This window comes from Myotis brandtii, unplaced genomic scaffold, assembly GCF_000412655.1.
Source record: "Myotis brandtii unplaced genomic scaffold, ASM41265v1 scaffold384, whole genome shotgun sequence".
NCBI classification, from domain to species: Eukaryota; Metazoa; Chordata; class Mammalia; order Chiroptera; family Vespertilionidae; genus Myotis; species Myotis brandtii.
The window spans coordinates 4298771-4322801 of record NW_005364745.1 but is presented as its reverse complement, the minus strand read 5'-3'; the positions used below and the strand labels follow the sequence as shown (position 1 = coordinate 4322801).

At 49.7% G+C, this 24031-nt stretch overlaps 1 protein-coding gene across 1 annotated transcript in view; it reads left to right on the top strand.

Moving 5' to 3' along the window:
• The first annotated feature begins 6 nt into the window (after window positions 1–6).
• NPR3 (natriuretic peptide receptor 3) overlaps window positions 7–24031 on the top strand; it is a 54255-nt gene continuing 30230 nt past the window's right edge. Inside the window, exons 1-3 of the mRNA XM_005872612.2 lie at window positions 7–236; window positions 9687–9809; window positions 16669–16835. Coding sequence (XP_005872674.1) covers window positions 17–236; window positions 9687–9809; window positions 16669–16835 — 510 coding nt within the window. The 5' untranslated portion in view covers window positions 7–16. The remainder of the gene's footprint in view (window positions 237–9686; window positions 9810–16668; window positions 16836–24031) is intronic.

The window sequence follows — 24031 nt, the reverse complement described above, 5'->3', positions numbered from 1 at the left end:
GCCCGCCTACGCCAAGATGGGCGAGATGATGCTCGCCCTGTTCCGCCACCACCAGTGGAGCCGCGCCGCGCTGCTTTACAGCGACGACAAGCTGGAGCGCAACTGCTTCTTCACCCTGGAGGGGGTCCACGAGGTCTTCCAGGAGGAGGGTCTGCACACGTCCGCCTACAGCTTCGACGAGGCCAAGGACTTGGACCTGGAGGACATCGTGCGCTACATCCAGGCCAGTGAGCGAGGTGAGCGGGAGGGGCGCGGGCCCCGCGGCAGCCCAGCCGCTCTCCCCGGCTCCCCCTGCACCTCTGTGCGCTTCTCTGCGGCACGAAGGACTCGGGGAGGGCGCGTGTCTGGTGGCCACGACCCTGCGTCTGTCTCGGGTGTAGGTAGGAAGCCCCGCGGACGGGGCCTGGGGGAGGGGCGTCCGAGCCCGCAGCCCCGACAGGGGTTGGGGAGCCACCTGGGCTTTTTCTCCCTCGCTCCCCCTTCGCCTGCAGCTGGCGAGCGATTAGGGGGGCACTGCGGGCGGGTGCCAGGCTCCAGCTGGGACAGGAAAGCATTCGGAGGCCCGAAGGACTTGCCCAGCCCTTTCCCGACGTGCGCCCCGCCAGGTGCGGGAGCGCGGGCAGACTCGCTTCAGCCGCTCCCCGCTCGGGTCTCGGGTCCCCTCAGCGGCTCCCTCCGCAGACCCCGCCTTTCTCTTAAAGGCTCATTGACCGCCCCCCTCAGTGCTTCCGTGGCCCCTCCAGCCTCTGATAAACGAGCGTGTGTGGTTTCCACCAAAAACGCCTGCCGCGCCGGCACCAGCGGCCGCTCCCCGGCTGCGCGGCATCGGCATCTGTCAACTGCGCGCTGGGAGGGCGACTGGCTATAGCGCGCGCTGGAGAAGCGGGCGCGGACGCCCCATTTCCATGGGCTTCCCAAGTTCTCCCCGCGGGTCTGGGGGTGGGGGTTGACTAAGGTCCGGCTATAGGGAGCGGGAGGGGAAGCGGGTGATCGCGGATACATAATCGTGAGCGCGCCCATGTGGCCCATTTCACTGCCCAGTAGACGGCCGGGAAGGGCGGGCAGAGAGGGCAGCCAAACGCAGTTCCCTCCGACCGGTGTCAGGTTTGGGGTGCACAGAGCTGGAGGGATCCCGCCTCTGCTCCCCCTCGCGCCTGGATTGTAAGTGGTGCAACCCCAGCAAAGCTCCCCACGACCTCACGCCCAGCGGCCGAGGGGGCCAGGGCTGAACCAGGTGCAGGGCTAGCCCCCGACTGTGCAGTCGGCTGGGCACCTGGGGGCAACTGGGAGCTGGCCGTGGGAGCCGGGAGGTGTCAGCAGCCGATGAGAGTGGGTGGAGGGGCCCTGAAGGATAGCGCAGCGGCCACCGCCCTTCCCAAGTTGGCCACTCAGCCTCGTAGGGAGCACACGCTCCAGCGCGAGGAGGAGGGGGGTGTTGACAGTGGGGGTGCGTGGCCAAGTTTTGAGCTTTCAAACTCCAGGCGGTCTGCGCAGAATCCCTGCCAGCCAGCCAGGCGGGGTGCGCCGGCTGCGCTGATTATGAAAAAGGGTGCTTGTCTCCTAGGCTGCGGACTGGCCACGCCCGGCCGGCGGAGCAGCCCGCATCTGCTTCTTGCCTCCAGCGTTCCAGGCTCCTGCGGGCCCCTGCGGGCTCTTGGGGGCTCCTGCAGATGCGGGGCTGCTCTGGCCTCCGGAACCCCAGGCTCAGCCGGGGAGCTAGGAGTTGGAGATTTCCCAGGGCTAGCTGGGGTGGGGGTGTCCCCCAACCCTCAAGATCTGCTCTGAAGGTCTCAGTGTAGTGGGCGGGGGGAGAGGGGGAGGGTGTCCCTGAGCACATGGCCTGGGGTTCCCGGCCCAGGGGACCTGTCATTCCAGATTAGGGCAGATCTCAGCCAGGGGCCCCTCCGCCGCACAAGGGGTGGCTGAGCCCAGGCAGCAGGGCGGGCAACTGTGCCCTGGTGGGCCTGGGGGCTTCCGAGGGGTTGGACTACAGCCTGTTGCTGCGGATTAGCTTTTCATTACAAAAGCCTCGCCCATGTAGCCAGTCTCTGCTCCTTTTTGTCTAAACTTGAATTTAGTGGTGGGAGTTTGCTTGGCTGACCTGTGTATTTTACAGGGGACAAAGGGTACCATTCCTACTCTAAAGTGTATTTCTAACCGTGACTTGGCAGATGTCAGAAATGCAGAACAATTTCTCCCCCTCTCCCCGAAATTCCCTACCCCCAGGAGAGAGAGCTGCTTGATGACACGGCTCTCTCTGGGGATCTTTTCCCTTTAGCCAATCGCCATTACTCTGCCATAAGCAGTTAATGGGTTAACTGGGTTCAGTGGGGTTTGATTTCCAGAGCCTTTGTCCAGGCTCAGGCCTTCACTGGAGAGGGAGCTTGGGCTACTACTAAACCTCAGGTTCCTCAGGTAAAGTCGGGGGGGAGCGTAGGGGCACCCCCATCTTAGGGATGCTGGGAGGATTGAATGAGCGAACATAGGAACGTGCTGGCACAGCGCCAGGTGCATGGCGCACAGTGAACGTGAAGTGTTATTACAGTGGCTGGTAGTCTGTATACATGATGATCCTCACTTCCACTAGAAGGCCAGCCGTGTCCTGGGGAAGGACCCGGGGTAAGAGGCAGGTGCCCTGGACTTGCTGTGTCCTCTCCACTCAGCAGCTGCTTGGCCTGGGCGGTCACTTACCTGCTCTGAGGCGGCCCTTCCTCTTCTGTGAAATGGAGAGCTGGCCCGCGAGTCAGGCCCTCACACTGCCGGTGGGTGGCTCTGATGGGTGCTCACTCAAGTGTGAAGATGCCATGGTCTGTGTTTCTGTCTTTGAAAATTCCATATTAAACATCATAGAGCTAGAGAGTCCGCCCCCCCACCCCCACCACCTTTGGAGATCACATGTTAGCACTTTTTTTGGACTTAAGTTCATCTTCAAAATCAGATACAAATATTTGAATCTTTTAAAAGGTAAAAACTAACAATGCTGCCATCTCAAATACTAATATGACTAAAATTTCATTTGGCTATATGCTGTACTGTAGAAAGAAAAACTAATATACAATAAAAGTATAATATGTTAATTAGACCGGACAGCTGAACAACCTTCTGGACGTCATTCCAGATGTCCTTCCGGATGAAGCCGCCATGGCGGGGGCCAAGACAGAGGCGGTTAGGGGTGATCAGGCAGGCAGGCGAGCAGTTAGGGGCAATCAGGCAGGCAGGCAGAGTGGTTAGGAGCGATCAGGCAGTCAGGCGAGTGGTTAGGGGTAATCAGGCAGGCAGGCAGGCGAGCAGTTAGGAGCCAGTGGTCCCGGATTGCGAGAGGGATGTCTGACTGCCAGTTTAGGCCCGGTCCCACTGTGGGATTGGGCCTAAAACGGCAGTCGGACACCCCCCGAGGGGTTTCGCAAATCACCTGGATTGCAAGAGGGTGCAGGCTGGGCTGAGGGACAGCCTCCACCCCATGCACAAATTTTGTGCACCAGGCCTGTAGTTAATAATGTGTCATTACTCTGGGCCTGCATGACCACTGTAGAGATAACTGCGTTTAATCAGTAGAGAGTCATTTATTTTTAGAATTCGGCTGGGGGAAATGACCAAGTGGTTGATCAGCAGAATTTTTAAGCAAAGAACCCATGATAAGTGAAATAACTGACCCAGCAGCGGGGAAGAAGCACTGTAGGCTGCCCTGGGGAAATGCTGAAAACCTTGGGAGTAGCAGGAGCCTTGTGAACAACAAAAATAAAGGTGCAATCTCTATTTTGCAAATAAAACCCGTTGCTATGTAGTGTAGGATCAGCCAGAGAGAAATCACTTTTCTTGAAAACATATGTTATTTTTACATAAATTAGTTACAGCTATATAGTTTACAAAGTAAGAAAATTCCAGGTATCAGTACAAACCAGACCTACTGTCTCCTTCTCCCCATTTCTCACTGCCCAGAGGCAACTGTTTTCAATGCTTTCAGCTGTTTCTGTAGGTATTTGACCTCATACCTCTAAGTCCCATGTTACTTTTGATTTTTTCAGTTTTAGATTTTAATCTCTTACCATCCCAGTGGAAGATGCTGATTTAGTTCTCGTCTACTCCCTATTAGCCACACACTCAAGTTTCCCTTCCAGTCTCCCCTCCAAGATGATTGCATTATAATTTTTGGTTAGCTCAGTAGTATTTAGTGTCTACATTATTATTACCTTCTAAAAATTATTTGTAGCTGAGCCATACAGGCTACTACGATGACATTTCCTTTCTCGCCCTACTTGTTTTCCTTGGGGTTAAAAAAAAGTCTATTTTTGTTTGTCTGCTTAGTTTCCTATGGAATTACTAAATCATCTACCAATTTTATATTTTAAGTCTCCTGAGCTGCTCCAGTTTAGTTATGTTCTAAACATGCTGCACAGTTGTAACTCCGGGTTCTTTCTTCAACATCCCCACCCCCCCCCCCCCCTCTCTGATTAGGTCCCTCTGTGTTCTTTCTTGGTGCATATTCTTGTTTTAGTGGAACACATCCTCCAGGAGCTTTCTCAGAAAGGATGAATGAGAGCTAAAGTTTGAGACATCTCATGACTGAAAATTTCTTCATCCTACCATTACATGTATTTACAGAATTCTAGATATGAAATTATTTTCCCTCAAAATTTGAAGGATTGTCTTTTAGATTCCAGTGTTGCTATTAGGTAACTAGAATTGATTCCATTTCTTTATCAATAGAATGTTGTGTTTTTCTTTTTGTCGTGGAATTTTTTGGACTATTTTTGTTGCTCCCAATGTTTTTACATTCCATTTTGATAGATTTTTATGCCAGTATTTTGCCTTATGCACTTGAGGATATTCAAGGGTAGGCCTCTTCAATCCAGAAACTCATGCCTTTTAGTTCTGGGAAGATTTCTATCTTAAAAAAATTAAATATATTTTTATTGATTTCAGAGAGGAAGGGAGAGGGGGAGAGAGAGATAGAAACATCAATGAGAGAGAATCATTGATCAGCTGCCTCCTGCACGCACCCTACTGGGGATTGAGCCAGCAACCCAGGCATGTGCCCTGACCGGGAATCGACTTGTGACCTCCTGATTCATGGGCCAATGCTCAACCACTGAGCCACGCCGGCCGGGCAGTTCTGGGAAGATTTCTTAAATTATTCCTTCGGTAATTTTATCATCTTCATTTTCTCTGTTTTCTCTTTCTAGAACTTGTTTTATTTGGATGTTAGATCTCCTGGATTGATACTTTACTTTTCTCCCATTTACCACCTGTCTTTACAAAAATCCTTCTTGCCCTGGCTGGTTTGGCTCAGTGGGTAGAGCGTCGGCCTACTATCTGTAGGGTCCCTGGTTCGATTCCCGTCAAGGGCACATGCCTAGGTTGCAGGCATGATTCCCAGTAGGGGGCGTGCAGGAGGCAGCCAATTAATGATTCTCTTTCATCATTGACGTTACTATCTCCTTCTCCCTTCCTCTCTGAAATCAGTAAACACATATTAAAAAAATCTTTCTTATTCTTTTGATGACTCCCAGAGCGACCATGGAGATTGGTTTTCCATTTCTGCTATCATGTTTTCAGTTTGCAGCACATGCACATCTTGCTTTGTTGCCCTGCAGAAGCACCCCGTTCCCTTCAGGTACAGAGTTAAATGACAGACGGATGCAGGAGTCACATAGACAGTATGAAAATACGATTTTTAATATCGATAAAACTTACTGAGAACATGGACTTAGATCTGCTGCCAAAAGGGCCGCTTGTTACTTTCCCCCTGAATTAGGCAGGTTTGTCCACTGAGTTCCAGATCAGCTGTCCAGCTGCAGACCCCCTCCAGCACAGGCCGCTGGCCACAGGACAAAGGTCAGCCACACCGTGTGCTCTCCGAAAGCAGACACATCTCAAAGGGGAAGGAAGAAAGGGCTGAGTCCAATGTGCCCAGGGTTTTCTTCTCAACTCACCTGTCAGACAATTCACTCTGTGGGGGCAGAGCGGGTAAATGAAGGCAGTTTGAGAGCTGAGTGTCACCTTATTAGAAGTCGCTCCAAATATAAACCGGAGCCTGGGGAAAGGCACGCGTACCCCCATTTCAGGTTTGCTACCTGGAATGTTTCTGGTCTCCGGAAGCCATCCCTTCGCGCTTCTCTCTGCCGTTCTTAGAGTGCTCTCGGGCGTGCACAGGAGCGAGGAGTCTCTTACAGAAGACACTGGCGAGATCAGGAAGTGGAGGGTGACATGGAACATTGCAATTTCTGTGGCAACTTGGAGAAAATAGGGCAGATTGACGGAAACGGTATCCAGAAACTTAGAGTCACACCACCCTCCCTTTTAGAATTTTAAAAATTTGACCCTTAAATTAGTATTTGTATATTTAAACATACTTAAATACAATAGAAACTGTCTACATTTTTTAAATTAAAAAAATTTTTAAAATATTTTTATTGATTTCAGAGGAAGGGAGAGGGAGAGAGAGATAGAGACATCAATGAAAAGAACCATCAATCGGCTGCCTTCTGCACGCCCCCTACTGGGGGTCGAGCCCACAACCCAGGCATGTGCCCTGACCAGGAATCAACCGTGACCACCTGGTTCATGGGTGGATGCTTAACTACTGAGCCACACGGCTGGACAGAAACTGTCTTACTTGACCTCTACGTTAGCAGCTTAGAGGATTAGCTGATGCCTCTTCTCTATAAACCTTATTGCCTGCTGGTGAGCGCTGGCAGGGGCCTGCAGACCTCTCACACTTGTCCAGAGACTTCCCAAGAGCTGTCCCCAAATCTGTTCCTGCCAGTTGTGCTTATTCATTTAAGCATGTAGTTTGATGAGTTATGTAAACTGATGAAACACGAGTAGGAAGAGAATGCTATTTTAATGAAAACTATTTTAATCTCCTGATAGACCGTCTAAAGGCAGGTTTCTAAAAATACTTGCTGTTGAGCTAGGCTGGAATGAAACAACCATTCGAGATTAGGGATTATCCTCCCAATCTAGGCGGATTCTCCACTCTGCCCGCTTTGCCAGCATCTGGAAGCTCTTGCTCCAACTTAAACTGAATCATGATTTTTATGCAAGAAAAACAATACCCTGCCCTGAACTTGGAAGCTAAGGGTTCCCTTTGAGAGTTAAGCCACATGGTCAACACACAAATAATCCAAGTCTGCTCAGATACACACAATGCCACTGAGGTCACTCTTGCTCGGTCCAAGGAGGCACTGACATTTAAAGAGAGAATGTGTCTGCCAGAAGGAATGGGCCTTGATGATGAGGGGGACAGAGAGCAGCAGATGGGCCAGGACTGTAAAAATAGAAAGAGAAGTGACAGAGGCCAGTGCCGGGCGGACCCCAGCCAGGACTCAGGGAAGCTTCTGCTCTGGCCCGAGGACCCAGCCTGCTTAGTCCTGGGCCGGGGAGATGTCTCTTAGACACATAGAGTCATCAAGCCCCGATGCCTTCCTTGCCTGAGTCATCCAACGGAGTGACCTGCTTCTGAGTTCATCCTCACCATCACCCCAGTCAGCGTGCCTGGTACCTGGCGACGCAGACATGTTCATGCGCTTTGGTCCTCGTTGAACTTCAGTCGTCTGCCTTTCAGCTCATCTGAAAATGGCTGAGTCAGGTGATGAGGACTCTGTCACCTAGTGATGTGCTGGCAGAAGGAGGTGCTGCATCCGGGAGGGAGAGGCAGACTTCGGACTATGAGGAATTAACAAAAAGTGATGAGGGCTGCGGGCAGGCCGCTGGCCCGAGTCTACCGGACCCTCCCGGAGACGCCCCCTCTTGGAGCCCACGCTCTTCAAACGTGTCCAGCTTCAGCCCCTTATTGGCTGTTTTGTGGGACACCGTCACTCTTTTTTGATTTCAGGGACTAGAATTAATCATTGCTGAAACAAAGTTCTAAATCATAATGAGTAACGAGGTGTTTCTTCAAAAACTCCCTTACAGAGGCATCTGGGAATTTGATTATGTTTCCTAAACGTGTATTTTCATGGGCACACACAGCACCTACGCGTACAGTGGTAGCTCTTTCGAGTTCTGTATTGTTTAGAAACAAGTGCTCTGGAGCCTTTGGCCTGTACACGGAGCCCCTTTGCATAAGGAACGTCAGAGCCGGGATCCGACACTCCCAGTGCAGGTCGCAGCACACGGAATACCAACAAGCCCTGACCCTCGCGTTGCCAAGGCAGCTGTGGCTCGGCCTGGAGTTAGTTTGACATCTTCCAGCGCCCGTGCTTTCACAAAGAGCAGACACAGCTCTGAGAGCCATCGCGCGGGATGGCACCCAGCCTCTCCAGGTCGCTCCCCTCCTCTGTGTGCACCAGGCACAGGGGTCCCCGTCATGGGGATGAGGGACAGCGACAGTGATCAAGTTTCCTGGGTAATGGCCGGGTCCCCGCTTCGCTCCAGGCTGTGGATGCTCTTATGAGCAGGCAGCAATATTCTGGAGCTGCTCAACGCCCCTCGTGTCTGACAGTGTGGCTCTGAGCGGAGAGAGCAGCAGGAGGGCCTGGGCTCTGTGCCTGTCCCTCTGATGCTGCACAGCTTGGGAGGAGTGTTTCCGAATCAAGGCAGCAGAAAGCCCGGGCCCCTCCCTCGTCCTCTGATTTGCCACATGAAGGGCCTCCCTAGAACCATTAAGTTTGCTTTTTCGGGAAAAGGTATTTACCGTGCGATTAAGTATAAAAAGCACTTGGCACTCCTCGCTGTCTTCTATTGGGCAAATCTGGCGATCCCTCCCCTCCCCTCCTTCCCTCTCTCCCCTCTCCCTCCAAATATGTACACATGTACACCACACGGACACATTACTATCTTGTAAGGAACTATTTGAGAGTAAGTACAGCCATCATGCTCTTTGACTCCTAAATACTTAGGTGTGTTTCCTCAGAAAAAGGACATTCACTTACACATCCACAGCAGAACTGTGAAATAACAAATGCAATACTGTTACCTGGTTTTCAGACCTTATTCAGGTTTCTCCAGTTGTCTCAATAATACCCTTTATAGCAAAACTTTTATTATTATTTTTTAAAGGGCCAGGGTCCACTCGAGGGGCACACATTGCACTGAGCTTTCTGTTCTTCTGTGTCTTTTCGTCTAGGACAGCGGTTCTCAACCTGTGGGTCACGACTCCTTTGGCGGTCAAACGCCCTTTTCACAGGGGTCGCCTAAGACCATCCTGCATATCAGATATTTACATTCCGATTCATAACAGTAGCAACATGACAGTTATGAAGTAGCAACGGAAATAATTTTATGGTTGGGTCACAACATGAGGAACTGTATTTAAAGGGCCAGAAGATTGAGAACCACTGGTCTAGGACATTCCCCTAGCCTGTCTTTGTTGGTCACGAACTTGACCATTTCAAGACGCACAGGCCAACTCTCCTACAGACTGTCCCCACACTGGCTGCTCCCCCCGTTAGGTTCAGGTCACCCACTTTGTCGGCTTTGGTCCTGGGTGGGCTGCATCCGGAGGCTCAGGAGTCTCTTCCTAGGGTTGGTGACATTGGCTTCCATCCTTGGCTATGGTGGCATCCTCTGCATTTCTCCACTGTCACGTTAATACTCTTCCCCTTTGTAACCCATATGTATTCGTGAGGACACTGGAGGGGATGTGAGTACCCCGCGCCTTGCCGGCCGTCCCCCGCTGGTCTCAGCGTCCTCGCTGTGTCCTGACAGGGCGTCTCACACGTGTTGTTGTTCCTCCCTCCCAGTGGTGATCATGTGTGCGAGCAGCGACACCATCCGGGGCATCATGCTGGCGGCGCACAGACACGGGATGACCAGCGGGGACTACGCCTTCTTCAACATCGAGCTCTTCAACAGCTCTTCCTACGGTAACTCGGTCCCTTTCCCTCGCCGGCTGGGGTGTCAGGAAGGGGCAGGAAAGAGCCAATAATGTGAGTTACGTCAACAGATTTCATTTTCATAGCTCGGAGTTTAGAAATTTGGAATCCTGAACACGGTTGTGACTTCTAAGTTCTCAAGCTTTGCTTCTCTGAGAACTCAGCAAGGAAGATCCCACATAACCCGATGCCAGGGCATCTGTCTCCGGATGGTCTTAAATCCAGGCCCTACAGACCCCTGCCTCGTGCACTTCCAACTGCAGGTTGCCTCCGGATTGTCTGCTGGGATAATTTTTAATAGGATGGAATAGACTAGAACAGTGGTCAGCAAACTGCGGCTCGGCAAACCGCGGCTCGCGAGCCACATGTGGCTCTTTGGCCCCTTCAGTGTGGCTCTTCCACAAAATACCGGCTCTTCCACAAAATACCGATTTCTGCGCATGGGCCACGAAGTTTCAATCGCACTGTACGTGTGCGCCTGCACGTGGTATTTTGTGGAAGAGCCACACTGAAGGGGCTAAATAGCCGCATGTGGCTCACGAGCCGCCATTTGCTGACCACGGTACTAGAAATCAATGTAATAATGGAATAGGATACGTCAAAGTGGGTCACACGTAGCATATGTATTGTTTCATAAAACCTTTATGTTAGTAACTAGAGGCCCGGTGCATGAAAATTCATGCACTCAGGGGGGTCCCTCAGCCTGGCCTGTGCCCTCTCGCAGTCTGGGAGCCCTCAGGGGATGTCCGACTGATGGCTTAGGCCCGCTCCCTACCTTGGCTGGCCTGGTGCTGCTCACTCGCCGGCCCTGCCCCCCGCCAACCTGTGGTTCTGCCTTTCAGTTGATTTGCATATTAGGCTCTTATTATATAGGATACGTTCATGTGTATATATTTATGCATGTTACTCATATGTTTGTAATGGGCCACAATGTGAAAGAAAGAAAACAATCATTATTGTAAACTGAAGTGCAACATTTTGAAAGTCTCTGCTCCCAGCCCCCCTTCATTTCAGATTACTTATGACTTATTAGTTAAGCTCCCATGTAGAAGCTCAGGAGCCATCAACATAGGTGATGGAAAGCATTTAATTTCTTTCTTTAAAAAAATATTTGTATTGATTTCAGAGAGGGAGAGAGAGATAGAAACATCAATGATGAGGGAGAAGCAATAATTGGCTGCCTCCTGCATGCCCCCCCACTGGGGATCGAGCCTGCAACCCGGGCATGTACCATGGACAAGAATCAAACTCAGGACCCTTCAGTCCACAGGCTGACACTCTATCCATTGAGCCAAACCAGTCAGGGCTTTACAAAAATATTTCTAATAAAATGATCGCTATAGTATGGGTACACAGAATTTTATTTATTTATTTATTTATTTATTTATTTATTTATTTATTGTTTCTATTTCTTTATTAAAGATTAAGAATGCATTGAAAATATAAAACAAATATATACAATTTAATGAATTATTTGCACAGTATTTTATAATGTCGACATGTCATCTTTACTTTTTCTGTCTCCTATTTTTAAATATTTGTGTTGCTCCCAGAATGAGGCTAATTGAGTGTGCATGCCTGTATGTCCATACACACACACACACACACACACACACACACACATTTGTTCTGTAAGATAAATTTCTAGAAGAATTTCTGGGTCAAAGGTTATATGCATTTAAGTTTTGATAGATATTGCCAAGTTATCCTCTAGAGCAGTGATGGTGAACCTTTTGAGCTTGGCGTGTCAGCATTTTGAAAAACCCTAACTTAACTCTGGTGCCGTGTCACATATATAAATTTTTTGATATTTGCAACCATAGTAAAACAAATACTTATATTTTTGATATTTATTTTATATATTTAAATGCCACTTAACAGAGAAAAATCAACAACAAAAAAATGAGTTTGCGTGTCACCTCTGACACGCGTGTCATAGGTTCGCCATCACTGCTCTAGAGAGTTTACCAATTTACACTTTGCCACAGTGTATGAGATGGTCTGTTTTCCTACATCTTTGTCATCTCCTTGTGAGCGGGGTCAGGAAATGTGTACTTTTAGCTGAACTCACCGCAACCCCTGATCAATGCAGGAACAATGGCTGTAGATAGAGAGGCCCCTGTCCATGTTTGTCCGAGACCCCGAAGCACCTTTCCTCCTCAGAGCAGAGGCCGTGAACAGAGCCTGTGGCCGGCAGAGTGGCCCTGAGCAGGGCCCTGGGCCCTGGTGCCCATCGTCAGTAAAGGGCCTTCTCCGAAACGTGGTGCCCTAAGAGTCAGCTGCATGTTCATACAGAGTTCTGCAGCGCCCTTCTCCCCCGTGTGCCCTCACACTGAACTCTAATGCCCATTCTAGAGAAAGGTTCTATTTCAATTAGTATTTAATTGATATTGGATTTTTTCTTTCTTTTTTAAAAATTTGAATTCTTTATTGTTGCAAGTATTGCATGTCTCCTTTTCCCCATTGACCTCTCCCCACCTGCTCTCGCCCCCCAGCACATGCCCTCACCCCCTACTGTCTGTATCCATTGGTTATGCTTATATGCGTGCATACAAGTTCTTTGATTGATCTCTTACCACCCCCCCCAGCCCTTGCCTTGATATTGGATTTTTTTAAAACATTTTGACAGTGTGTTCATATTGACTGATTACTAGGTTGTTTGATCCTGATGAGCTCTCAAAGATACTCTCATGTCTGCCTGAATTATATTACTACAGGAGCTCAGCATATATTATGGGGGAATTGGAATGATGGAACATAAGACTGAAAGGATAGATTTACAAAATCTAGAGCAGGGGTCCTCAAACTTTTTAAACAGGGGGCCAGTTCACTGTCCCTCAGACCGTTGGAGGGCCGGACTATAGTTTAAAAAAAAACTATGAACAAATTCCTATGCACACTGCACATATCTTATTTTGAAGTAAAAAAACAAAACGGGAACAAATACAATATTTGTATTTGCATGTGGCCCTTGGGCCGTAGTTTGAGGACCCCTGATCTAGAGAGAAGATGACGTACGTTGTCCCCTTGAGTTTTTGTTAGTACCATGGCGGCGTCTTCTTTGCAGTGAGTTGGGTGGAAGGCTATTGGGGCAATCCCGCTGGGACTGTTCGGAACTTTCCCGTCTTCTGAGAACTCGGAGGGCACTGGATGTGTTCCTTTCTGCGTAAATGTAGCAGGTGCAATGGAAAAACAAAGTTTTAAATTTTATTTAATTTTAATTAATTTACGTTGAACTAGTCACCCGTGTGGCTAGTGACTCCTGGGCTAGATGGGTCAGCTCAGCGCAGTCAGTGACGTTTCCAGCCATTTCTTCCTGGAAGCCCTGTTTTCCCGAGTGTTGGTGGCACCGGCTACTTCTGGTTCTCTGTGAGCTCCTGTCTCCCCCTCCTCCTCCTTCTGCCCCCCAAAAACAGCCTCCCCAAGTGCTGGTGCCAGCCCTCCTCCCCGCTCCCCCGCACTCTCTCACCCAGTGGAGTCAGCCCCTGGTTCTGACCCTCAGGCTGTAGAAATGACACCCACATTCCTCGAGCCTTCACCCCTCTTTCTGTTCAGACTGCTGTTCCCCACCCGGCCTGGTGCCGTCACCGGGCATTCTGCAGGCCGTCACCTTGGGTGGACCGTGACCCTAACTGACACCCTTATGATGTCCGAATCCGCCTCCTCCATCTGACTCTGCTCTTTCCTCTAATGACACCCCCCTCTTCCCCCCCTGCATCACCGCTGACGCCTCTCCTCTCGCTGTTGTCCCTCACTCCCTCGCTCTGCGGAGTCTTGAGATTCCTCTTGCACCGTCCTCTGCTTGCATTCCCAGGCCCTCCCTGTTTTTATGATTAAAAGAGAACTAACTAATTATGAGGGAACATTTCCTAGATTCAGAAAAACACACCCCAGACAAAAGAAAGGGAAAGAAAAGGGAAGAAAGAGAAAAACTCGCCCATGATTCTCACCACCCAGAGAACCGGGGTTAATTTTGGGGGTCTGACTCCCCACATGGAACCTCTTGCCTGGATGCCTGTGGCTGGGAACCCTCCGTGCCCCCCACCCTAATCCATCGCGATTTCCCAGGCCTGGTTCTGATCGTGCATCTCCGTTCCACTCATAAATCTCCAGAGGCACCCAGTTGTCTGTGGAATTAAATGTGTCCCACACGCCAAGCGCCAAGCCGACCTCTGCTTCCCTCGTGCCCAGCGGCCCCATGTGGGAGGCATTACTGACACAACACACTGAGAAACCCACAACAGCAGGAAGTCCTAGGATCAGTTATGTTTGCGACTGGACACCTATTTATTTTGGCTTAAACTTATTAAGCACTATTGTTTCCATTCTTTTATTTTCAGAAAACAAAACTTCAAAGTCATTATCTTTTATTTTTTAATATGTTTTTATTGATTTCCGAGATGAAGGGAGAGAGAGAGAGACAGAAACATCAGTGATGAGAGAGAATCATGGATCGGCTGCCTCCTGCACGCCTCGTACTGGGGATCAAGCCTGCAACCCGGGCCTGTGCCCTGACCGGGAATCGAACCGTGACCTCCTGGCTCCTAGGTTGACGCTCAACCCACTGAGCCACGCGGCCGGGCTTATGTTTAGATGATGGCAGACAAATTTATTGGACTGGATTTCATTTCTTTCAAAATAAAAAGGTTTTCCCTATGGTAGTAACAGAGGGCGGCTGTTTCCGGCACCGTGTGCTCGTTCTGGTTGCACAGCCCGGCGCCGGCGCCGGCAGGGTGAAGTGTTCCCAGGAGAGAGACCTCCCTTCCCCTCCCCTCCCCCAGCTGAGAAACTCCACCCTCTTTGCCTCAGACACACCACTCCTGCTGCGTCTTGGCACCGCAAATCAATGAGAAACGAATCAATAAGCATTGATCGCAGGCCTCTGAGGATTGGCTTCCTCCACGGCGGGCAGAGGTTCTGGGCATCTCCACACTCTGGGGCCGTCCTGACCCGGCAGACCCGCAGCTCCCTGAGCGCAGGCATCGCGGCTGCTCCTCACGCCGAGGCCTCCTCCGTGTTGGGGAGGCTTCATGTGGGAGGAGGAGGACTTTGTCAGGTTCTGTTGGGTGGCTTGACATTTAGGCTTTGCTCACTGAGCACAGATCCAGCCCTTAATGAATTTTGCCCGTGGCTCTGTTTTATTGTTGAACAGCTGCTGCTGCCGCCAAATTTGCACCTTAGCCTGTGCCTCCTGCTCTGCCTGGCGAGCCTCCCCGTCCTCCTCGCCGCCTGTTAAAATCCTTCCTTGGAGCTGGCTGCCTCTTCCTCTACACCCTGCACCGTACCCCCTCTTTCTCCCCAGGGAGCTGCCACCTGTAATAACTCAGCTGTCACCCGTCTGTCTCTACTCCTTCTCTCGAGGGGGGTGGAGACTGTTTAAGACACTTACGAAGTCCACGGGGGTGGCTCCCACGAACCTCTGACCAAGGCTCAGTGACCCCCTGTTGTCCGGCTTCAGCCGTGATGGAAATCCCAAGGCCACCAGCTCCTTTTCTGTAAGAGTGGGGAGGGCCTCGGAGCCCTGGCCTCACACTCCGGCACCATCCTCAGGGCTCGGCCGCTGGGCTGCAGGCCTCTGCCAGGGGCCTGGGCTCAGCGCGAACACATGACTTTGGAGTCGGACTCCAGGGCCTGACTTCCCTGCTGTGTTCCCAGGTCTCCAGGGATCACAACGACAATTCATGGAAGCATCAGCTTATTGTCCAACCCTGGACGGTCACATTTCCTTCTGGGGCGCTGAAGGCCATGTATTTTCTAAAAAAACGAAATAATAGAAAGTCGCTGGTTTTCACCCACGTCATTTGCCTTTGCTCTTGTGAAGGGAGAGCTGGGAGGCAGCGGGGCACCCAGCTTCTCGTGCCTCAGTTTCCTCTCTGTGAAATCGAGACGATCATTGTACCCACATCCCTGGGTCCTGGGAGGATGAAGTGAGTTTCTCACTATAAAGTGCTCGATAATGAGAGATGATTATTATCTCTCTGCTCAGTGCATGGGAGCAGTTTTCATTTCACGGATGCACCGGTGAACACCGTCCCGTAAATAATGTGACGATGTTGCCAGTGCTAAACCCTCACACTCACCTAAAGGACTTCTCACTCTGAAGAGGTTCCAAAATGCTTCAAGAACTATTGATAATCTGAAACTTGTCCGCCTTAGCAGTGCCACCTCTATCACCCTTTGCACACCCGTCGTCACATAGCCATTCCTGCCACCCCCTCCGCCCAATGTCAGGCCGATGGCACCAAAGCAACAGCTTGGCTGACCTCCCCAGGTGATGGTGGGGATTAACAGCTGAGTGTGAATGAGAAAGAGTGAAACTTCTCTTAAAAAATGTGTTTTTATTGATTTCAAAGAGGAAGGGAGAGGGAGAGAGAGAGAGAAACATCAATGATGAGAGAGAATCATGGATCGGCTGCCTCCTGCACACCCCACACTGGGGATCGAGCCTGCAACCCAGGCATGTGCCCTGACTGGGAATTGAACCGTGGCCTCCTGGTTCCTAGGTCAATCCTCAACCACTGAGCCACGCCAGCTGGGCGAAACTTACTTCCTACACCACTCATCCTGCAGTTCTTGGGGACTGGAAGTACAATTTCATGTTGACTATAAGTAGTTGAGGCCACAGAGCTTTTATTTCTCTCACATTTCAAAGGGACACGCGTCCAGAGGGCCTTCTTCTTTGAGGATCGTGATGCTCATTGTCACATGGTATCCAAGTGCAAGACCATGACAATACCTCTCGCCCCGGCTGCCCCTAGTAACCTGTCGAGACACATGGCAGTTGGGAAGGGAGAAAGGGCCCTTTATGGTGACTGGCTTGGAATGATAAATATTTTCATTTCTCCCGTAGGAGATGGCTCGTGGAAGAGAGGAGACAAACACGACTTTGAAGCGAAGCAGGCGTACTCATCCCTCCAAACAGTCACGCTGCTGAGGACAGTGAAACCCGAGTTTGAGAAGTTTTCCATGGAGGTGAAGAGTTCTGTGGAGAAACAAGGGCTCAATGAGGAGGATTACGTAAGTGCCTGATGGCGAGCCGAGGCCGCCAGCATTCTGAAAACAGTCCCCTGCTTAAATCAGAGGTGACACAGTGTCCCGTCTGAGCCATTCGGAGATTCCCAGGCTCATGTCTGAATGTCACTGTGCTTTCTCTGCGTGTGTTTTTTTTTCTGGCCAGCTCCCCCCACCCCTGCACCTTCCCAACACCCCCACCCTGCACTTACGCTTTCCAACTGCTACAGGGAGCAAACTGCTTGTCGTGGGCCGAGCAGATGTCTGTAGACGTCCATCACTTGGTCGGCGAGGAGCGTGCTGGGGAGAAGGGGGACGAAGGGTGCCGGAGCTTGCGTGCCTGATGTTCCCCAAGCTCGGAGGCAGGAGGTATTTCGGGGTTGAGAGACTGTCTGTTGGCAGTCGGTCTCGGCTTTCTGACAAGCCTCTTCTCTCTGTGGCCGTGTCATGGCCCCTTGGCTGCAGGCTGTTCCCCCCGCCCCCGTATCTCAGAGCTGCCCATCAATTAGTGCTGTTGTGACTGCGGCGTTTTCCAAGAGTGGACGGGAGTCAGGTCAGGCCAGACTATGGGATACACAGGGGCACTCGTCTCGTTGGTGCCACCTCACGTGGCGCCATGTGTTGCTGTCGCGGGCAGGCTTTGCTGGGTGCCCCGCACATCCCGGAGCCGTTCCTGTGCAGAGCAGGGTGAGCAGCGGGCCCCGGGCGGGTTGGGTAGACGTGCTGCCTTTCAAAACCATCCACTCCCCGAGTCCAGAGCAGAATAGAGCACCTTCTTAATTTTTAAAAAATTTGCTTAAATTTTCAATGACAGGTTACTTTGAGTATTGTTTTGTATTGGTTTCCAGTGTACAGCATAGTGATTAGGTAATCGTATACTTTACAAACTGATATTTTCAGTATCCACCCAGCACCATACAGAGTTATCACAGTATTATTGACTGTATTCCCTATGGGGTACTTTACACCCCTGATTATTCTGTATCTATGAGTCTGCTTCTATTTTGTTTGTTTATTTGTTCATTAGATTCCACACGTAAGTGAAATCATATGGTATTTGTCTTTCTCTGCCTGGCTTATCTCACTTAGCATCGTACTCCCTGCGACTATTCCGTAACTACCAATTTGTACTTCTCAATTTCTTCACCTCTTTTACCCAGTCCCCCATCCCCTTCCCTCTGGCAATCACCAGTCTGGTCTCAGGGGAGCAGCTTCGTAATGACCGATGGATGGTGTGGGTAGTCCCTGCCCAAGGTGGATAGCAACCACTTCAAAAGAGAAGGTCACTTCCAAACAGGATCCAAGTTTCTTTCCTTGAAGAACCATGGGGTACAGGCCTTGGCCTTAGACAGACCTCCATTCAGAGCCTGGCTCTAGCACTCCCTCGCTGTGTGAGCTGGGCCAAATGACTTAGTCTCTCTGGTCCAAATTATTTCTCCCTGTTGGGAGGATTACAGATAATCTATCTGAAGCACTTAGCAGTATCCCTGTCAAAAGCTGGAGCTCAATAAATGAGGCCTCTTTTATACTATTGTTATAATATTATACCTGCCTCCATAGGAATTTTCCATCCAACGACACACAAAGGGCTTATAATCATATTGAGTAATGTTGTCCAAGCATGTCAAGCTCGCTGCTGGCAGGCTGCATGCCTCGTTCATTTAAATGACATGCTTGTCTAAGATGTTGCATATTATACATACATCATTTAGAATACCGTTTGTCTCTTTAAATCAGCACTGCCCAGTGATTATGCAACGTGAGCTGCCAGAGAGCCACATATGTAATTTAAAAGTTTCTAGTAGCCACATTTATTCACTGAGCCAAACCGGTTGCTAGTAGCCACATTTAAAAGAATGACAATAAGCAGGTGAAATTAATTTTAATAAGACATTTTACTTGGCTCATAAAAAAGATTATTTCAACATTAACCAATGTAAAAATTATGAAGGAGATTGTTTATTCTTTTTATCGTATGAAGTCTTTGAAATCCAGTGTGTATCTTGCCCTTACCACATACCTGCAGGTCAAGGGCTCAGGAAACATGCATGACTGGTGGCTGCTACACTGGACAGTGCGTTCGGAATTATGACAGAAACAGGCCCAGTGGAATAGAGCCCAAGTGTAAGGAAAGCCATGGCAGTGTCATCACCAAAGCCTTTGCCCCAAGAATATGAAAGAACAGAGAGGGCGCTGAGCTTCCTTTCATGGGCTGTCTACGGTGGCCTGGGCCAAATGGAAGACATCCAAGTCTTTCACACCTGCCACCGTGTTATTTTACTTTACCAGGGTTATATTAATCCATGGCTTCAGAGCTCAACAATGGTGTCCTTTTTATCTGGCATCCTTCCTGAGGTTGTTGAAGTTCAAGTATTTCAGTATAGGCCGTCCAACTTAATGATACTCATTGGGCAAAAAGTGGCATTCCAACACATTACTGGATCATTCTTTTTTGTTACCAATCTTTCTTCTATTCAGACTATTAAGTCTTATTTTAAGTGTAGTGCAAGAAAACTTTTCATTGGGAAGGTATTCCTACTACAAAGATCCATAATACATTCCAAACCAAGTGCATTAGAGATTATTGGTAGTTGTAGATTATAGTACTGCTTCTCTCTCATGGTGGGATCATCTAAAACCCTATATAATAAAAGCCTAATATGCTAGGTGTCTGATCATCTGGTGACTGGTCAACTGTTCAACCAATCACAGCATAATATGCTAATGATATGCTAAGGCTGCTCAACCGCTTGCTATGACGTTCACTGACCACCAGGGGGCAGATGCTCCAACTGGTAGGTTAGCTTGCTGCTGGGGTCTGGCTGATCGGGATTGAGCGAGATGGGCTGGACTTGCCCTGGAGCCCTCCCGAGGATCATCTGGTGACTGGTCAACTGTTCAACCAATCACAGCATAATATGCTAATGATATGCTAAGGCTGCTCAACCGCTTGCTATGACGTTCACTGACCACCAGGGGGCAGATGCTCCAACTGGTAGGTTAGCTTGCTGCTGGGGTCTGGCTGATCGGGATTGAGCGAGATGGGCTGGACTTGTCCTGGAGCCCTCCCTGGTCCTGATCATGCACTGGTGGGGTCTCTCAGCCTGCCCTGTGCCTTCTCACAATCTGGGACCCCTTAGGGGATGTCAGAGAGCTGGTTTCGTCTCAATCCCACAGGCCACTCCCCTCGGGAGGGCGCCAGACAAAGGGCTCACGGCTGGTGAGCACTGCTGTGGCTGCTGCTGCTGCTGCTGCTGCTGCTGCAGCTCAAGCCTCTCCCGTCGGGACTGATTTGGCGCAAGCCCGTGGAAGGTGCAGTGGGGCCAGGATGAGTGGGAGCGGCAGGTAGGAGCTGCAGGTGGCATTGGACTGCGGGTTTCAGCCCAATCCTTGCAGGCCACCCTGAGGGACCTCACTGGTGCATGAATTCGTGCACCGGGCCTCTAGTTGATTTTATAAATACAGAAAATGGTAATTTTAAGTAGAAATTGGAGCTCATTGTAATTGCTTATTGCAGTGCTGAAGGTGGTCTGTCTGTCACATCCATGCCTGTGTTCCTCAGGCTCTTTGAATGCCAGTTGCAGAAGTTTGTCAGGTGAGCATAGACAGGTGGCTATGGTGACCACAGTGGGAGAGGGAGACCCGGGCGCCCAAGAACCAGGAGCCAGTGTGGCTGGGACTCACAGGCAATTCCTGGTCAAATGTGCAGGAGATGCTAAACAAGACCAGCAAGACTTAGTGGTCTTCATTCTAGGGCTCAGCTCTTTTCTTGGTCTTTCTGCTTCTCTAATTTGTACTCATCTGCTTACTTAGAACTTAAGTCAGGACACCCATCGTGGGCTCTTCAGCCCCTGCTCTGGATCCTACATCCAGAAACTTCCATGGACTCTCTGGTTAGTTTCCCAATTTACCACGCATTTTCTAAACAATCACTTGGCCTGTGAGTAAGGACACATTTGTTTCTTTTCAGTTCTTCTAACTATGCTTAATTAAAAGTTTACTCAAGTGTATTAAATGAACTAAAGTATTTAGTAATAATAGCTTACTTTTATTGGCTGCTTCCCATGAGCCGCGCGTACAGGAAGGGAATACAAAATAAACTTTGATGGGCCTGGCTGGGTCCCAAGGCAGCACTGAATACAAGCAGTGAGGTGGGCACCCTTGCCTCGTTCTCCACTTTACTAGGAAGAACATAACAGACTTCATCCCTGTTCATCTCACCACGTAAGCATGATGCTTACTGTGGGGTTTTGGGGAGCGCCTTCATGAGATTATGCAAGTTCCCTTTTACTCCTTGTTGGTGAAATTTTGTTTTGTCAAAATGACACCTTTTTTTAGGATAATTAAAAGCAAAACACAGCAAACACCACACTTTTTATAATGTAGGTTGAGGGAAGACTTTGAACACAGGATCTTATTGCAGGTATTACACATTGTATTCTATCCCTGACTATGTCATACATGTTAGTATCACATTCGTCATATTAGCATGTTGGTGGTGTGTGATCTTCTCAAAATGCAAAAATTCAAAACTTTAACATTCTTTGTCAGGCTCTATTGAAACATTGGAAGGATGGAGTGGCTATGATTTTTAAAATAAATTATTATCCTATATTTTAAACTTGCAAAATTTTGATGGTTAATGAAATTTTGTTTCCAGAAAGTTGATTTCCTCTCTCATCCCCCTCTCCTTCTCCCTTCCTTCCTCTCTCCTCATTCTATATCCACCTCTTGCCCTTTTAAGTATTGACTTTTTAATTGAGCTAATTGGATATTTACATTCAGTTTTAAGATGCAATACAGAGATCACTTGTATACATGCCCCGTTTCCCCCACTGGTAATATTTTGGAAAATTATATATAAAATCACAGATGGATATTGACACTGACACAATGCACTGATTTCAGATTTCTTCAGTTTCATTTGTACATGTGTGTGTGTGTGTGTGTGTGTTCGTGTGTTAAGTGCTATGCAATTTTATCATCTGTGAGGGTTGGGGTATTTGAATTTTATAAAATATCTTTTCTATATCTATTGAGATAATCAAATGTATTTTTCTTTATTCTGTTATAGCATAATTTGTTGTATTACTAGATTCACCCCCCCCCAGTTTTATTGAGATATAATTGACATATAACATTGTGTAAGTGTAAGGTGTATACCATAATAATTTGATATGTATGTTTATAGTGAAGTGATCACTACAATTACTTCAGTTAACATCCATCACCTCATTTGGCCACAAACATTTTTTCTTGTGATGAAACATTTAAGGTCTCTCCTCTTAGTAGCTTTCAAATGTGTGCTAGTGTTCACTACAGTCACCATACTGTACTTGATGTCCCAGAATTTATCATCTCATAAATGTAAGGTGTACCTTTTGATCACCTGCATTGCTAGACTTTTCTAGTTTTAATACTATCTGCGCTCCTGGAGTAACTCCGGTCTCTCTGTACCTCATGACCCTCTCTATTTCCCCGGCCGTATGTTGGAGAACATAATCACGGCTGAACCTATACAAGTTTGCCTACGTGGCGTTTCCTGGGCTGGGTCGTCTCAAAGGCCAGTGCTGCCTGTAGATCAGTGTCTCTGGGTCCAATGTTTACACTGGTTTCATTCACCGCTGGGGTGGCTGGGTGGCGCATGTGTGTGGTGTGACAGAAAATAAGGCTGCGTAAGGCCGCTGTCACTGGCTGTGGGTGTTGCATATACCGTAATGGTCTAGTTTCAGGACTTGTATCTCTTGACAGTTTCTCCCCCATTTCCCTGGGGAATTTGATAACATTTTCAAAAGCACCTTTGTCCTCCTACCAGCGAACCAGGTGGAAACCAATTCCATTCTGATGTGTTATATTTCAGTGGGGCCCAGTGGCGACCACTGGAGGCGGGATGGCCCAGTGGTTAAACACGCAGGCTTGGGGTTTCATCCCCCTGGCTCTGCCTCTTACTATCCTTATCTCGGGCACATTTCTGAAATTCCGTGCCCTAGTTTACTGACTATAAAATGGGGGTGATAATGTTTAAACTGAGAAGGCTGTTGAAAGAACGCAAGAATTGTATACGCAGGTGATCTCTAAGACAATGCCAGGCGCGCAGTAAGTGTCCAGTGGATGGTAGCTGTGATCTCTTCTACTTTTGTTTCTTATACTCCGGACCAGGGGATTTGCTGCTCTTGCTGGCCTGATGTTCCCAGAACTGCTGACCCATCACATCTTAACTTAGCGCCACCTTCTCCAGGCCGCCTCCTGGCTCTCCCTCCTCCCACCATGGCCCGCCTCGCAGGCTGCGGTCACACACACGGGCGTGGGGTTTTCTGACGAAGTGGGCCTCTGCCACCAGACTGACCTCTGTGGCAGCAGAAACATGTCTTTTTCTGCTCAGTCTGCATTCCCTCCCTTAAGCGTGGCACACGGGGAGCAGCCAATCAAAGGAAGCCGTTATCGCTGGGCTCATTATTTTAGTTATCAGAGACCCAGAGGACATCGGATCAGCCCACTCCTTGTGCGGTGGTGGGAACGGAGGCCCAGGAAGGCGAGGGGCCTCCCCGAATGTGACCAGCAGACTGGGACCGGGACAGCAGTGCTGGGGGACACTGCGCCTCGCCCTCGCCCGGTGCACAGAGCCAGGAGCGGTTCCGCTTACGCTGTGGCAGACGGTGTTTGGGGGTAGGTAGCAACGGGTGTGCACAGTGGGCGTCCTGAAGACCCTCTGGGGTGTCATCAGAAACCTGAAGTTAGACTCCGGGGCCCTCAGGTAGCCAGGGCGGCTCCGAGGGTGTTTCCAAGCGCCTGGCTGGCTTCTCTGTGGTTGGGGGCATGTGCACAGTGGGCGTCCTGAAGACCCTCTGGGGTGTCGTCAGAAACCTGAAGTTAGACTCCGGGGCCCTCAGGCACCCGGGGTGGCTCCAACGGTGTTTGCCAAGCGCCTGGCTGGCTTCTCTGTGGTTGGGGTGGCCCCCACGTGCAGTGGCTTTCACTCAGGGTATCTTCGTGGAGGCGCTGGCCTCTGCCCCGCAGGCGGTTCCAGTGCGAGGCACGCTGATTGGCTTTAGAACGCGCGCGGTGTGGCGGCCAAGCGGGATTAGGTGCGCCCCCTGACTCCTGGCTCAGCGACTCTTTTTCCACTACATCAGTCTGGCCCTTTAAGAATGATGTGCCCGACGTGGGGGTGAGCCCATGACCCGGAGATCAAGTGTCCCACG